This window comes from Silene latifolia, chromosome Y, assembly GCF_048544455.1.
Source record: "Silene latifolia isolate original U9 population chromosome Y, ASM4854445v1, whole genome shotgun sequence".
Lineage (NCBI taxonomy): Eukaryota > Viridiplantae > Streptophyta > Magnoliopsida > Caryophyllales > Caryophyllaceae > Silene > Silene latifolia.
The window spans coordinates 376,277,605-376,294,712 of record NC_133538.1 but is presented as its reverse complement, the minus strand read 5'-3'; the positions used below and the strand labels follow the sequence as shown (position 1 = coordinate 376,294,712).

At 40.0% G+C, this 17,108-nt stretch overlaps 1 protein-coding gene across 3 annotated transcripts; it reads right to left on the bottom strand.

The window, feature by feature from the left end:
• Positions 1 to 2,996: 2,996 nt before the first annotated feature.
• Positions 2,997 to 7,005, bottom strand: LOC141627407 (putative LRR receptor-like serine/threonine-protein kinase At1g67720). Of its 3 annotated transcripts, none has more exons than XM_074440689.1 (6): positions 6,518 to 7,005; positions 5,686 to 6,197; positions 5,446 to 5,578; positions 5,259 to 5,330; positions 4,832 to 4,895; positions 2,997 to 3,335 (listed from the first exon to the last, which is right to left on the bottom strand). In XM_074440689.1, exons 1-5 carry the CDS (start codon positions 6,976 to 6,978, stop codon positions 4,874 to 4,876), a joined length of 1,200 nt encoding a protein of 399 aa, XP_074296790.1. In that variant the 5' UTR covers positions 6,979 to 7,005; the 3' UTR covers positions 2,997 to 3,335; positions 4,832 to 4,873. The 3 variants fall into 3 exon arrangements, with proteins under 3 accessions (XP_074296790.1, XP_074296791.1, XP_074296792.1); XM_074440690.1 differs by having other exon boundaries at positions 4,843 to 4,895; XM_074440691.1 differs by lacking the exon at positions 4,832 to 4,895.
• Between the last annotated feature and the right edge of the window lie 10,103 nt (positions 7,006 to 17,108).

Here is a 17,108-nt window from a genome sequence, read left to right as displayed (position 1 = left end):
CACTGCTTCCATTATTGTTTTATTTAATCTTTCATTCTTATTATTATTATGTTTAATTCTTGTTATCTACATATTATTGTTGTTAACTCGGTAGTAATGTGTAGCTAATTCCCTTTTGCTAAGGCTGGGGATCCATGATTATGAAGGGATAACGATTGAATTATTAGGTTAATGCTTGTGTAGTCCTTGTTGTTAATCGCTGCACTTATTTGTATCTGTCTAATTGAGTCGACGCAATTAGGCATTTAAACCATAGTAAGCCTTGACCTGGACCGGAAGGTTGGAAAGGGTGAGACTCGTAGCGAACATTAGGGCACTATAGTGAGGGCGGAAGCTAAGCTATTTGTGCTTTAGGGCGAATTGAGACCGGAAGGAGATATTCACTGCTCCTCGGACCATACTTACATTGACCTGAGACCTAGATTACTTGATCGAATGATCATGGTGAACCGTCTGTCTTAGCTGCTTTCTTTATCTGCTTAATCCTTTTTCTCTACCTTTTTTCTCTTTGTCATTCTCATTAGTTTAGAACAACAACCCATTTAAAACCCCCAATTTGGTTACCGTGACGAACTTAGACAAAGCTGACATTTTCCCATCTCTCTGTGAAGATCGACCCGACTTCCCTAGCTATATTAGTTAGAGCCAGTTGGTTATTTTTGATAGGTATACGACTGCCCTGTCAAATTTTGGCGCCGTTGCCGGGGAGGTGGCGCAATTTTGTTGCTTTATTTAAGTTTGTCTCTCGTCTCAAGGAATTTATTCCTTGAGACTGATCTCATTTTTGCGAAGTTTTTGTTTAGGTTTGCAGGTTATCTGTTCTATAAGAGAACATCGTCGCACCTGCTTTGCTTTGTAAATTCTATTTGCCGGGATGCCTAATATAGCCAGCCATTCAGAGCCTAATGTGGATTCGCTTCCAAAAGGTTTCCTATTACCCACTACTGAGTCGGGAACCTTTGGAATCCACCTATCTTACATACAGCTGGTCGAGAGAAATCTCTTTAGGGGGGTACCTGAAGAAGATCCATGCAGGCATATAGAGCTGTTTACGGAGTATTGTTCTACCATTCCTCTTGCTGCTGGGGTGACACATGACAAAGTGAAGGGAGCTCTCTTTCCCTTATCTTTAGCTGATGATGCCCGGGAATGGTTGAGGGATTTAGATAGGGAAGCAGCCGGTGTAACCGACTGGAGTTTTCTTGCTTTGGACTTTTACATGCGATATTTCCCACCGCAGCGTACTAATGCCTTGAGAGCTCAGATTACTTCTTTTGAGCAACTACCCACTGAAGACTTGGATGGGGCGTGGGCGAGGTTCAAGAAGCTCGTCCGTTCGGTGCCCCACCCTGGTTTCAAGCATTGGTTCCTTTGTTCCCAGTTCTACAACGAGTTATATCGAAACCAAAGAGCTATTCTTGATAGTGTAGCTAAGGGGAGATTCACTAAAAACGTGGAAGACGACCAAGGGTGGCGTCTTATTGAAGAGATGGCTATCCATGTTGCAGAATATGAAAATCCCCGAGGTAGTGAGCAAGTTAACGAGTTGGTAACAGCTGCAGTGGAAAGTCCTAGCAAAAGTCTAGGTAATGTGGAGATTACGGAGGCTGTGAGTGAGAGCGCACAAGTTTGTTCAATTACTGAGCATGTGGAGATATGTGGTAGATGTGGCATGGAGGGGCATGACCCTATTGATTGTCTGGCGAGTATAGAGCGCGTCCTTAATTACTAGAAATACAAGCAAGGAGTCCCTTTTTCTCAATTATATGAAGAAATAAAGAATGTTTCTACTCCTTCTACGCCAGCTCCGCAACCGGTCTCTCCTTCTTCAAACGAGGAAATTGCCGAACTGAAATCCTTGATGTTGAACTTAACACAACAGTTTGGGGAGAAATGTAGCAAGAATGAAACTGTTATTGTGGAATTAAGAGAACAAGTCGCGTAATTGACACTCGCGAGAGACCAAGCCAACCTTCTACCGACATGCGATCCGGTTAATGCAACGAATCTCCAAAGTGGCCTTATTCATGAGGGGCCAAAAATACCAGAAGACGGGGTTGTGACAGCTGATAATACCCCAGATGATGATTTGGATGAATTTCTAGACGATATCCTTTCTGCGTGTTGTCCAGACACTCGATCGAGTGAAAATTCTACTCGATCGAGTGAAATTCTTCATCCAATCACTCGATCGAGTGACAAAAGTGGTCGATCGAGTATTGCTCAAATTACAGATGGTCGATCGAGTGATATTCTTACTCGATCGAGTGAAATAGTTGGAGAAATCACTTGATCGAGTGAACAAAGTGATTGATCGAGTAAGCCTGAAAAAGAAATCACTCGATCGAGTGAAGAAAATAGTCGATCGAGTAAATGCCAATATGAAACCACTCGATCGAGTGAGGAAAGTACTCGATCGAGTACCAGAAGCAGCGGAGACCCTATTTTGATATCTAATTCCGCTACCGTGTCATCTTCCCCTCACTACTACAAAAATCAACAAAGAGGACGGTTCAAAACCGTCCTTATTACTTAAACAAACCGTCCTTAATTCACCCGTCCTCGTAGGCTAAGAGGACGGTTAAGATAAAGTCAAACCGTCTTCTTTTGTTTGTAAAAGCAGGACGGTTGTCTAAATGAACCGTCTTCTTTTTATTTTCAAAGAGGACGGGTACAGGTCCGAACCGTCTTCTTTTGGATAATGACGCTTTATCATACAACCGTCTTCTATATATTTTCAGGTTTTTTGCACCAATTTTTGAAATCTATTTCGCGCTACAATTTCACGCCAATTTCAGGTTTTTTGCGCCAATTTTTGAAATCTATTTCGCGCTACAATTTCACGCCAATTTCAGGTTTTTTGCGCCAATTTTTTAAATCAATTCCGCCCCCATTTTTTAATAAATCAATTTCAGGCCAATTTACAAATATAGCCTGCACACAATATTGGCACATATCCATACGCTTTCACACAACCATATTTTTGAAAAGGGAATTGTTTCATTCATATTCTATACGACAATAGTCGCTTAATATTATATTCGGCTACATTTCAAAAAATTCAGCAAATCTTACCATTATACTCTAAAATCCAACCAAATAAAACCATATAAGTTTGAACCTCCAAATTACAAGCTATCAACGACTGATTTTTGAACACAAGCACTATCACAAGTTTCTCCATCCACAAACCATCACATAAACTATCTGATCAACCTAATTACTTTAGACGTTGCCATCAAATACTTGCGCCTTAAACTCCAATGCATATTTAGCCCAAATTTCCCGCCATCAATTTGCTCAACCGAGTATGTTTTTGGAGCTTTACTCATGAACTACATACAAAGTAACCAAAAAACACAATTATAATTATTTACACCAACATATTTAATTTATATAAAATGAAGTAAATATTGTCTAGACTTGTAAGGAGTATTTCTTACTGTATGGAGACAGCAAGATAGAGTTTGTTTTCATATCATATCGCATAAGTTCTTGCTTGACTTTACTAATTCTTAAAAAAAGTTTGCCTTTTATTATAAGATGAGTTCAACTTAAAGATGGCAGGTTATATAAATAAATTCTTCCCTCTAGTTTATGCTATACATGCTTTTGACAGGTGAACATCCAGTAAAAGCAGGGAATGGATACATCCTTCAGTGTATCGCCTTCACATATCAAACACTGATTCTTATTCAGAGTTTGGTTTATGAGAACTAATAGATACATTGGGAGAACATGATGAGCTTGTGTACGTCTTTTAGTGAACAAGTTTCTTCAGATCATGGACAAAGAAACAGATGGTTTCAGTGTGGCGGTTGCAGGAGGCTCGTGTGTTCAATATGACTTGGAATTAGAAAGTGATTTAGAGTCAGATTCAAGAGAGTATTGTATGCAGGGGTTTAATTTATTGACTATAAAGTTTGATTTATATTTATTTAGAATCTTAGTTAAATCATGTATGGCGATAAGTTTATGACTGCTTTTTAAAAACCTTGAATATTTTTTTGTTATTTTTAAAAATTATCTATTTGCGGCTCCATTTTCAAAAAAACGCCGCAAATAGAAGGTCCTATTTGCTGCGCTTTTTTAAAAAAACGCCGCAAATAAGGCATTTATTTGCGGCGTTTTTTAGGAGCCGCAAATGAAATTCTTATTTGCGGCCCCCTATTTGCTGCTACACCAAAAACGCCTCAAATAGCCTATTTTTAGGAGCCGCAAATGATGTTTTTTCTACTAGTGATTTCAAGAGTTTCAGAAGCATTGAGTTATAGTTGATTATAAATTGCTTGCAAAACTGATTTCATAAAAGAAAAAATAATGCACTGATCGAATTGTTAGACAACTTTCAATTCATAAAGATCTTTCTTTTTCAAGACTTCTGGTTACAAATAAAATATGGGATTGAAAAATTAAGCCTCTTACTTTACTCTTTGTCACAATGAGTTCTATATAAATTGTTAGTGTAATTTCAGTATAAGAAGTACGGTATACCAAGATAGAAGTATCTGAGGTTGCTTTTAGTGACGTACTTGACGGAGTTAGTGTAAAAGATCCTTTACTATAAAATTTTAAAGTACGACTCCTTAACTGGAAAAAATAGTAAAGTTTGGGTTCTCACCTTATGCTTAACTCGTTCGAGCATTGTCGGGCTATAAAGGAAGCGGTAATTATGGTTGTTATTTTAGAAAGCGATAAACTCATGTTCCCACAAACCTCAGAATTGTCCATCTCCTAAATTAAGTTCTGCCCCCATAATTTACATGATCAGGACTGACATGATCACCTCCGAATTGACATGATCCGAATTGACATGATCAGGATTTCTAACCTTCTACCCACCTCTTAGTTCCTCCATCACTAGCGTTCCTCCTTATTCATCTACTGCCCACATCCTAAAAAAAAAAAACTCTAAATTTAATAAGATGAAGTCAATTAAACAAATGGGATTCCAGTTTGGAGATTATTGAAGAATCCAAAAACTGTTGTTGCCGTGTAATTAGAGCTCATTATTTAAAAAACAGGTCGATTTGGATGCGGGCTTAGGCTAGGATCTCAGTTTTACTTGGCCAACGACGTATGGTAAACTAATAGTTGAAGAATAGGAACTAAACTTTATTGAAGAATCTAAAACTATTGTTACCGTGTATTGTTTGCCATAATTCACCAATTTTATGGCAAATGATAATCAATTTCTCATTATAAGGGTCGGTCTCATGATAGTCTAACTATAAAACTGTTATAGAATATAGACTTACAATTCCGTCAGTGCATCCATATTCTGAATCTCAGATGGTAAAGCCCCCGTCAGATTCTTTCTTGATAAACGTCTGCATAAAACCAAGAGAATGTTAAAAGCATATAATGCTTCATGAAAAAAGAATAGCTCTAATGAATGATTAATGATCACGCCTTGCAACTGGTATGCGAATTGCTGTGACTTACATTCCAGTAATTCGTGGTGGTGAAGTTACGCTGCAGATTACCCAGTCCCAGTGCAATGGAATGCAAGGATCTCCTGCATTCTGTGTTGCAAGACTGACAGGCAATATGGCAAGGATGGCATTCAGGGCAATCACTACCGACAGATAATAATATCAACATTATCAGCATGTCAATCTCATGAAAATATTACAGCGGACTCAAGTCTCAACTGAGAATTTGTGATTTGGACAGAAAACGTACCATCTTGAGCATCAGTCTTAGAGCCAATCTGCAGATATTTGCTGATCTCTATCGCATTGAGGATCGGACCCTTTGTAGAGTCCTCGGTCTGAACAAACGAAAACGACAGAACAAAATCAAGGGTAATATTCATGTAGCTAGGTTCATAGAGCTTGTAGGTTCCGTTAGCATTCTCTGCTATATTCACTACTGCATTGCTGTAATCAGGTACATAAGGTTGTAACATCCGGAATTTTCGAGTCTCGTTGGATTTCAAACTTTCAATCTCAGCAAAATACGCAAATGCCCGAGCATTGGCAGGAAAATCATCTAGGGTTAGCCTGTAGCTCAAGTTCCTTTCAGTGCCAACTACTGCTGTTTGCATCACTTTAACTGGTGGATACTCTCGTGTGTTCACTTCTATGTCCTTAGTTGTGTTAATCCTTTCGGTACCAGGAGCAACCCCTACTAAAAAATTCGGCCTTTTAACTTGATCCGATTCCCATATTCGATCATATGGGTCATCTAGGTACCTTAATAAGAAAAGCTACTGTCAAGCAATTTGAAGTCGTCCATATTTTTGACCGAGTGTCAAGTTTCAGATACATGTACTCAGTGGTGGAGCTAGGGGGAGCTAGCAGGAGCGCTCGCCTTCTCTGATGGATGAGATTTTCGAAATTTATTATAAATTTTCTGAATTTTTCCGAGTGTATATTATTACCTGTTCGCTCCTCAAAACAATTTCGCCCCCTAAATTCAATATCCTTGCTCCGCCACTGCATGTACTTAAAAAAAAAAAAAAAAAAAAAAAAAAAAAAAGAGTACCAACATAAATCTAATAATCGATCCATACCTGACGGCGTCTTTTGATGGAGCACCAAAGTTGACTCTAGCAGAAACCTTCAAGTAGAAATCATCCTCATAATCAGTAGCGTACATAGAGAGATTTAATGGTCGGAGTTCCAAAGTAGAGATGAAAGGAGACCCGGTAGCAGCACAACAAAGACAAACATCAACAGAATTAGACGGTGCCCTAATAATCATCTCTTCAACATAAGTTCTTGATCCATCAAATACAGTCACAGTAGCCCACTTAGTTGCATCCAGATACAGCTGAAAACTCGGATATGCACCCACATTTCCCGGTGTACCATACAAAAAAGTAGCCCTAACAAGATATCTCCTTCTTTCTTGGGTGTATAATATGTAGCAGTATTTCCTGTCATCTGTCGGAAAATCCCTTCTTTTTTGGTAAGGTTCACAATCTCCATTCGGGTTTTGTACTACATCTACTGATTTTCCGTGGCTCATCATTTAAAACTAATATATTAACTAACTAGATCAATATACTAGTGACCTTATATGATTAATCTTATATATTGAAATTAGAATTTTAGATGAACAAGTTTTAGAGTTTCTAAAACTATTTTAGAGAGATATATAAAGAGAGATAAATGAATATTGCATAAGTTGCATGAATAAGGAGGAACGCTAGTGATGGAGGAACTAAGAGGTGGGTAGAAGGTTAGAAATCCTGATCATGAAGGAACTAAGAGGTGGGTAGAAGATTGATAAATACAGCAAAATGATAATCAATTTCTCATTATAAGGGTCGGTCTCATGATAATCTAACTATAAAACTGTCTTATACGAAAGAGCTTGCAGTAAGAAAGATTGATAAATACAGCAAAATCAACAATTAAACATATAAGCACAAGCAGAGTAAGGGGATTGGGGATAAGCACAAGCAAATTAACGAAAAATTGGAGCAATAGCACAAGCAATTAACGAATTGTCAGAAATTAAATGCAGAATATGATATATAGAATTGATTTCATTGTTCAATTATGATAGTCACGAAATAAATTTGTACTAAATAAACGATTTATCAGATACAAAATGAAGAATATGACGATTGAGACACACCTCGATAAGGCGATGAACGACTGGCGGTGATCGTGCTACGCTGTTGCTTTAGGGCGATGATGAAGAAGAATGTTGAGGCGGTGGTTTGCGAGGCGCTGGTGGTTGCGTCAGAGATGAACGACAGACGATGAGGGTGATTTATGTGCTTTAGCGTATAAGGGTTTCGTGTATATTGTATATTGTTTGAATAAGCAGGGGATTTCGTGTATATTGGGAATTTGGATCATCGTTATTAAAATAAAAGAAGACGGTCTAGTATTATAACCGTCTTGTAGTTTAATAAGAAGACGGTTTTATTGACCAACCGTCCTTGTTACTTTTACAACGAGGACGGTTGTCTCTATTAACCGTCCTAAGTATGTATTCACTAATGGCGCCAAATTTTTTGACTGAAATAAGACTGTTCCGTCTCCAACCGTACTCTAAGGGGCGTCCTCTTTGAGTAAAATTGTAGTAGTGCCTGCTGTGGAGACGTCACGCACTGACAAAGGTAAAGAGAAAGTCGCGGGTTCACTCATTGCTACCAGGGTACCTTTTCCAAGTCATCTGAAAGATGTGAAGGTCGAGCGACAGTACGGTAAGTTTGTGGACGTTGTGAAGAACCTCCAGGTAACTGTCCCTTTTACCGAACTTGTTACCCAGGTACCTACTTACGCTAAATTTATGAAAGATATTGTGACGCGTAAGAGAGAACTAAGTGAATTTGAGACGGTTTCATTTATGGAAGAGTCTAGTAATTTACTTTTAAATAAGGCTCCGCCTAAAATGAAAGACCCGGGTAGCTTCTCTATTACCTGTGTTATAGGAATTTAGTTATTGATAAGGCTCTTTGTGATTTAGGAGCCAGCGTCAGCGTCATGCCCCTATCTGTCTGCAAGAAATTGAATATGGGTCATCTTAAATTGACTAACATTACCCTACAGATGGCTGATAGATCTGTTAGGAGACCCTTGGATGTCTTGGAGGACGTGCCTGTGAAAATAGGCAAGTTCTTTATACCAGTCTATTTCATTGTTTTAGACATAGCTGAGGACACCCGGACCCCAATTATCTTAGGAAGATCGTTCCTTTGTACAGCTGGGGCCATTATTGATGTCAAACAAGGGCGTTTGACTCTTGCAGTAGGGGATGACGCGATCACTTTTAGCCTGCCTAGAACTTTGGCTCGGCCAATGATATAGGATACTTGTTATTCGATTGATATTATTGACGAGTCTATCTATGACTTCTGGTCGGGTTCATTTATGAAGGACCCACTAGAAGCTCTTATGCTTTTGGATGAGTGTGCAGATAACCCAGATGACGATGATGTTGTGTTGGATTTGCTTATAGATGATTTAGATGAGCGTGAACTCACCGACGCTGAGGGAGAGCAAGTGGAACAGATGATCAGTACTCTTTGCTCCATTGAGGTAAAGGTGTCAGAGCGTAAGCCCCTCCCCTCGCATCTAAAATATGCTTTCTTAGATGATACTGAGCGATATCCAGTCATCGTTAGTGCTAAGCTTGATAACAATCAGCTGACTTCTTTGTTAGTTGTGCTTAAGAAAAACAGGAAAGCATTGGGATATTCTTTGGACGATATCAAGGGGATTAGTCCCGATATTTTTATGCACATGATAAAGCTGGAGGAAGATCACAAACCTTGCAGGCAGGGTCAGCGCCGGCTGAACCAGAAGATGCAAGATATTGTGATGGCTGAGGTAATGAAGCTGCTCGACGCAAGTATTATCTATTCTGTTGGTCATTCTAAATGGGTGAGTCTAGTGTAGGTGGTCCCGAAGAAAGAAGGGACTACCGTGGTTAAGAATGATAAGAATGAGTTAATACCCACTCAAGTAGTGACTGGTTGGCGGATGTGTATAGATTACAGACAGCTGAATGCCGCCACCAAGAAAGATCACTTTCCCCTTCCTTTTATTGATCAAATGGTAGAAAGGTTAGCTCCTTATAAGTTTTTCTGCTATTTAGACTGGTATTCAGGGTTCTTTCAGATCCCTATTCATCCAGACGATCAAGCTAAGACTACATTTACTTGTCCTTAAGGCATGTTTGCTTATCGCAGGATGCCTTTTGGTTTATGTAAAGCCCCTGCCACCTTCCAAAGGTGCAAGATGGGTATATTTTCAGAGTATATTGAGTCTATTATGGAAGTTTTCATGGACGATTTCAGCGTTTATGGAAGTGATTTTTCTAACTGTCTGTCTAACCTTGATTAAGTGTTGCAGCGCTGCATTGAGGTTAATCTCGTGCTTAACTGGGAGAAGTGCCATTTCATGGTCAACGAGGGAGTTGTCTTAGGGCACTTAGTTTCTGATAGGGGAATAGAGGTTGATAAAGCAAAGGTGGAAGTGATTCAGCAATTACCACCTCCTGTTAATTTTAAGGGGGTGAGGAGTTTCCTTGGCCACGCCGGCTTCTATCGCCGGTTTATCAAGGATTTTTCGAAAATTGCTAAACCACTTACACAGCTGCTACTTAAGGATGCCCCTTTTGTGTTTACTGATGAGTGTCTTTCTGCGTTTCACAGGTTAAAGCAGGCTTTAGTCTATGCGCCGATCATACAGCCTCCCGACCGGGACTTGCCGTTTGAGATAATGTGTGATGCCAATGACTATGCATTAGGAGCGGTGCTAGGCCAACGGAAAGACAAAGCTTTAAACGCAATCGACTATGCGAGCTGAACTCTGGATGAGGCTCAAGTGAAGTACACTACCACTGAAAAAGAGCTGTTAGCTGTAGTTTATACCTTAGAGAAATTTCGTTCTTATTTGATTGGGTCAGAAGTTACTATTTTTACTGACCATGCAGCTTTGAGGCATCTCCTTGCTAAGAAGGAGGCTAAACCACGGTTATTGAGATGGATACTCCTTCTCCAGGAGTTTGATTTGTAGATTAAAGATAAGAAAGGAGCTGAGAACGTTGTAGCTGATCATCTGTCACGACTGTCGCGACAAGAAGGGGAAGATTCTTTACCTATTGATGACTCTTTCCCTGACGATACTTTATTTGTTGTATTATTGTCTATTGTTAACCAAGAGCCTTGGTATGCAGATATAGCTAACTACGTTGTCAGTGGCAAGTCGCACTTTGACCTTTCATCATCAGAGGAAGCGTTTTCTGTATAACGCTAAGCAATATTTTTGGGACGATCCTTATTTATTTAAGGAATATGCAGACGGTCTCTACAGACAGTGTATTCCGCAGTGGGAGACCAAAGTAGTCCTGGAAGGCTGTCACTCCTCTTCCTATGGTGGTCACCACGGTCCATCGTGCGCCGTGGCTAAGGTACTTCAGTCTGGTTTTTACTGGCCTTCTTTGTTTGCTGATGCTAAGCCTTTTGTTTCAGCTTGTCACGCCTGCCAACGATCAGGGAACATTTCAAAGAGACATGAGATGCCACAAAATGGTATCTTATAGGTTGAGGTTTTCGATGTCTGGGGCATTGATTTCCAAGGACCGTTCCCGTCTAGTAAAGGTAATAGGTACATTTTAGTGGTTGTAGATTATGTGTCGAAATGGGTTGAGGCAATTGCCTCACCTCATTGTGATGCCAAGACCGTGATAAAAATGTTTAGAAAGGTCATATTTCCCCGATTTGGTGTCCCTAGGGTCGTCATTAGTGATGGGGGAATGCACTTTAAAGAAAAAAAAAACTAACTTCAATTCTGTCTAAAGTTGGTGTCCAACACCGGCGTGGTTTGGGGTATCATCCCCAAACTAGTGGTCAGGTTGAGGTCTCTAATCGCGAGTTGAAAGAGATCTTGTCTAAGGTAGTTTCTAAATCATGGAAGGACTAGAGTCTTAAATTAGAAGACACATTATGGGCCTACAGAACTGCCTTTAAGACACTAATTGGTGTATCACCTTATAGGTTAATTTATGGGAAATCATGTCACTTACCTGTTGAGTTGGAATGTAAGGCTTGGTGGGCAATTCGTGAGCTTAACTTTGATCCTACGTTGTGTGGTCCGAATCGTCTTTTGCAGCTAGATGAGTTAGAAGAATTTAGGCTTAATGCCTATGATAGCTCGCGCATTTATAAAGAAAAGACGAAGAGATGGCATGACAAAAGAATTCTACCTCGGGAGTTTCATGTTGGGCAGAAGGTGTTGCTGTTTAATGCCCGACTGCGATTATTTCCTGGCAAGCTGAAGTCCGGGTGGAGTGGTCCTTATACGGTGACAGTTATTACTAGATATGGATCCGTTGAGCTAGAAGGTCCCGAGGGAAATCGGTTCAAGGTGAATGGGCAATATGTGAAGCATTATCACGAGGCAAATGAAGCAGATAATCGTGTTGAAGTCTTGTACTTCGACGAGCTTGACGCGCCAGTTAATTGATGCCAGAAAGGTCGTGCGGGACCTCTTAAACCTGTGCTCTCCGGGAGGCAACCAAGACTGTTTTGTTGTATTTTTGTTGAACTATTTCTTTCCCTTTAGCTTTTTCTTGAACTTTAGACGCTGTTTTATGCACCCTATGTATTCTCCTTGTTTTTTATGCGTGTTTTGCAGGTGTATCCACTCGATCGAGTAGTTTTTCTACTCGATCGATCACTTTTGTGATAATATTCACTCGATCGAGTAGTTAAAGTACTTGATCGACAAGCTGCATAACCAAGATCACTCGATCGAGTAACAATTTGCTCGATCGAGCACTTTTTGACACCAGTTCACTCGATCGAGCTATTCCAATCCACTCGATCGAGTAGTTTCGTCCTCCAGCTGCTACTTTTTGTCTGTTGAGCTACTGCTTGACTTACTTTGACCTCCCATGTTCATGGTCGGTTTGGGGAGGTCCCTCTTCATGACGTTTTGTAAGTCTTCCGACTCCACTTATCCTTTTCTCCCTAGTTTGCATTTTTTTCCCTATTTTTGGTACAATGAGGGTATTGTACGGTTTAGTTTGGGGAGGTATGCATCCATATATGTGTCTGCATGTTTTCTTGCATTTTCGTTTGCACATTTATTTATTTTCGCATGCATTGTCGTTTTTAATTTGAGTTGGAACGTTTGAACTTTAACGCTACATTGAATCCTTACCTTAGCCTTGCATATTCTTAACATTTAATTGGCATGATTATGTGCATGATCTACGAGTTTTTGTTTCTCTCTTATCTGAACGAATAGTCTTGACTCACATATCGGCAAGCTACATTACATTCTGAGGTTAGAGCTTTATAAACTGGTGACATTCATGACCGGTTTCATTTAGGATGTGAGTAGTACTCTCTGTAAGGCATGTAACATTAATTTGCATAAGTATGAGTCTAGTCTTCTTAATTCCTATATACATTCGGTCTGTGGATGGTGACACATGTTAGGAGAGGAAGTTCCCTTTTATTTCATTCTACCCATGAGCCCCACATAGCCAAATTGCCCTTTTGTCCTTTTAGCTACATACTATAATTTTTCCTACCCTAGCCGAGCTAGTAATGAGTAGGTGTTTGGAATGCTTTACTGCAGTTTGGTTATTTTTATCTGAATTCAGAAGATGGTGGAAGAATTGAAGGGAATGAAAGAAAAAATGATGGATGAAAATGAAAAAAAAAAAGAAAAGAATGAAAAAAAAAAATAGAAATATGAAAAAAGAAAAAGAAAGAAAAATCATGTGCAGAGAATTGAGAAATTGTATAATGATTTTCACTCCCATGTTTACTTATATTTTATGGGGAGTTGACAAGTTTTTGATTGTATTGTGAGTTGAGTGCATTGAATTTGCACCGTTTTGTTTTGTTATATTGAGTACGAAGTTGGGATGCAGTTCAATATTTGGATTCGTTGTTGCTAGCCTGGCTATTATCCCGACATATCCAAATTCATCTTAGCCCCTTCTTACCCATTACCTCACTTACCCAAATGTAAGTCCTCGGCATGTGTCTTGGTCATTAGTATGGTTGGAATGCGTATGTACGGTTGTAGAGACTTTATTCATGTTAACTGCATGCATGTTCTTATAGGTCGAGTTAGGTGAGTGTCTTTACTTCTTTATATCTTTCACATATATACTCACCTCGTGCCTACATTTGAGTGATGAGCGACCCGTGAGAGTCCGATACTTTTGAGTCTTGCAAGGTCGACGGTTCAGTAAGTTTGAAACATTGATTTAATTTGTTTGCACTTATCATTTGCCACTTTGTTAGTTATTGCATTAAACTGGTTTTGGTGGGTGATTTGTAGCTGATGCGTTGGTCCCGTTCCACTGTTTATTCTTAGTTGCATTCATAGTTTGCTTGGGGACAATCAAAGGTTTGGTTTGGGGAGATTTGATGCGTGTATTTTATATAAGGTTTTTACCTCATTTTTACACGCATTTCTGTACTATTTACGTGGCATCTAGCTACAAATACCCCCGAATATTCTACTTTAGTTCGTTTTATGTAAATTGCAGGAATAAACCAAAGAGGAGATAAATCGAGCCTAAACTCGTCCCATTTGCATTCATTTATGGAGAACAAGGAGCCGGAGCTTGGAATCTATCACTTTGAAGACGCGTGAGCTGGTTTTGGAAGGTGTCTAGTGCCTAAACGTGCCAAAATAGCTCGATCGACTACTTTTCTAGTCGATCGAATGCTTTATATAGTGAAGGATACTCGATCGAGCAGTTCCAGTATACAATCGAGAAGACAATACAAGGAGTTACTCGATCGAGTGGTTTATTTCCACTCAATCGAGGGGTTTGTCGCTTAGTTGCTCGATCGAGTGGTTTATTTCCACTCGATCGAGTGGTTTGGCCTGTAATAGAGTTTTTTCGCCTAATCTTGTATGGGCTTTTGTAATCAAGTTTAGGATTAGGTGTAGAGGAGGATTTTCGGATACTACAAAATACAGTAAACTGCGTAACTCTTCCTCATCCTATTCACTACTAATTGATCGACTTCTACTGCTTATTCATCTTTTGCCTTTCTTCTATACTTTTCTACTCAGATTCGGATTTGTAATTGGTATTATTTCTCCTTTTATCTCTTAATCGTATTTATCATTTTATTTCTATCTTCTTCTCACTGCTTCCATTATTGTTTTATTTAATCTTTCATTCTTATTATTATTATGTTTAATTCTTGTTATCTACATATTATTATTGTTAACTCGGTAGTAATGTGTAGCTAATTCCCTTTTGCTAAGGCTAGAGGATCCATGATTATGAAGGGATAGCGATTGAATTATTAGGTTAATGCTTGTGTAGTCCTTGTTGTTAATCGCTGCACTTATTTGTATCTGTCTAATTGAGTCGACGCAATTAGGCATTTAAACCATAGTAAGCCTTGACCAGGACCGGAAGGTTGGAAAGGGTGAGACTTGTAGCGAACCTTAGGGTACTATAGTGAGGGCGGAAGCTAAGCTATTTGTGCTTTAGGGCGAATTGAGACCGGAAGGAGATATTCACTGCTCCTCGGACCATACTTGCATTGACCTGAGACCTAGATTACTTGACCGAATGATCATGGTGAACCGTCTGTCTTAGCTGCTTTCTTTATCTGCTTAATCCTTTTTCTCTACCTTTTTTCTCTTTCTCATTCTCATTAGTTTAGAACAACAACCCATTTAAAACCCCCAATTTGGTTACCGTGACGAACTTAGACAAGGCTGACATTTTCCCATCTCCCTGTGGAGATCGACCCGACTTCCCTAGCTATATTAGTTAGAGCCAGTTGGTTATTTTTGATAGGTATACGACTGCCCTGTCAGTTGGGAGAAGGAGCCGTGCAACACATGTGACTACCTAGAAATGCCCCTCTTCCAAGCGGGTTTAGGGCCCGAGACTTCTTTTGCCCCGCCGAGAGAGATTTACCCGGGGCACCACCACAAAGAGTAAGGAAGAGAAGAGCCGTGGAGCCATCCCAAAGTGCCCAACAAGTGGAGGAACGGGAGGCTGAGTTCATTTAGGGAGGATTCCATGCTACCCACCACATTCCTTCACCCCACCAACAACCTCACGGCACCCCCATGTTAGAATCGGCGGGGGAGGGGGGGGGGAGGTTCTAATGGCCCGGTTGCTCCTTGGCAACAAAGTATGTTTGATTACTTCAAGGAGATAAGGGAAGTTTTTACTACCATTAGTGGGCGTGTGGAGAATCTCCATTCTTGGCAACAACAACAAGCGCCAAGGTTGGAGAATTTGGATCATTGGAGGAGAGTTGTAGATGATCGGGGGAAGTTGATTTCCGAGGCCGCAACGGCCCAAACGGAGATGATGACGAACATTCTTGCCAATCAAGAGGCCGACCGTCTTTGGCAACAACAACAAGACCAAAGGATGGCGGCCAATGCGGCCTTGTGGGAAGCACAAAAAAAGTGGAGAAGCCAAGTGGACCACCAATTTGGGGTCCAAAATGAAAGACATCGCGAATATGTCCAAGATTCGTACAATGATGCAAGGGCCCAAGAGGATACACTTGGGATAGTTAATGGACTATTTGGCATGTCTTTCAATCCGGGTAACCCCCCCTTCATCACCCAAGAAGAAGTGCAACAAAGCTATGACCAGGCAAAGAGAGAACGAGAGAGAAGAGAAAGAAGATGGGAGAACCAAGGCACCTATGATCAAGGGGGTGCCTCGGGTTCTCATGATTGAAGAAAAAGTTGTGACCTCCTCAGGACAATGTGTGATTTAAGTGTGGGGGAGTGAGTTGATTGTAAATTGTGTACAAGTGTTTCTTTTCAATGCAATTTTTCTTACAACAACAACAACAACAACAACGTCAGAGCCTTAATCCCAAAATGATTGGGGGTCGGCTGACATGAATCATCCTTTAGAACTGTCCATGGGTGAACGCACACCTCAAAATGCGAATAGAAAAGGGAAAATGAAAAACAAAAGGAAGAGCAGAAATGTAATGCAAAGTCAAGGTAAACTTACGGGTTTTAAAATCGAATTTCGGATTTCTTTTGTACAAACTTAAAATTTAAATCGAGAGAAAAGATTAAAACGCTTTTGAAAACCGAAATAGAATTAAGGATCCGGAATGCCTTAAAAGTAAACCAAGTAACATATATAAGAAAGTGGTTGGTAAAAAGTGTAATAAAGGAGAGAAGAACAAATAATTAAATTTATAATGTAAATAAAAAACACTAAATATGTCAGAAAAAAATACTAAAAATCCACATGTATCCTTTCCCTCCATTGTGCCCTCTCCGTCACCATACTCTCCTCAAGCCCCAAAAATCTCATATAATGCTCTATCACTCTCAACTATGTCTGTCTCGGTCTTCCTCGACCTCTAGGGACTTTTTCTGCTCTTCAAGTCTCCGGCCTCCTTACTGGTGCGTCCATAGGTCTCCTTCTCACATGGCCAAACCATCTTAGTCAGTTTTCCATCATCTTATCCTCTATTGGCGCCACTTTTACCTTTTCCCGAATCACCACATTCCTTAATCAATATTTCCTTGTATGTCCGCACATCCACCTCAACATACGCATCTCCGCCACACTCATCTTTTGAATGTGAGAATGTTTCACGCCCCAACACTCGGAACCGTAAAGTAAGGCAGGCCTAATTCCCGTGCGATAAAATTTTC

Coding starts and splice junctions, on each gene's coding strand:
- LOC141627407 (XM_074440689.1), bottom strand. CDS start 6,978: ATGATGAGCCACGGAAAATCAGTAGATGTAGTACAAAACCCGAATGGA. Junction 5,331..5,445: donor CCACCACGAATTACTGGAAT/GTAAGTCACAGC, acceptor GGTTTTATGCAG/ACGTTTATCAAGAAAGAATC. Junction 4,896..5,258: donor ATGGATGCACTGACGGAATT/GTAAGTCTATAT, acceptor TTTTTTTTTTAG/GATGTGGGCAGTAGATGAAT.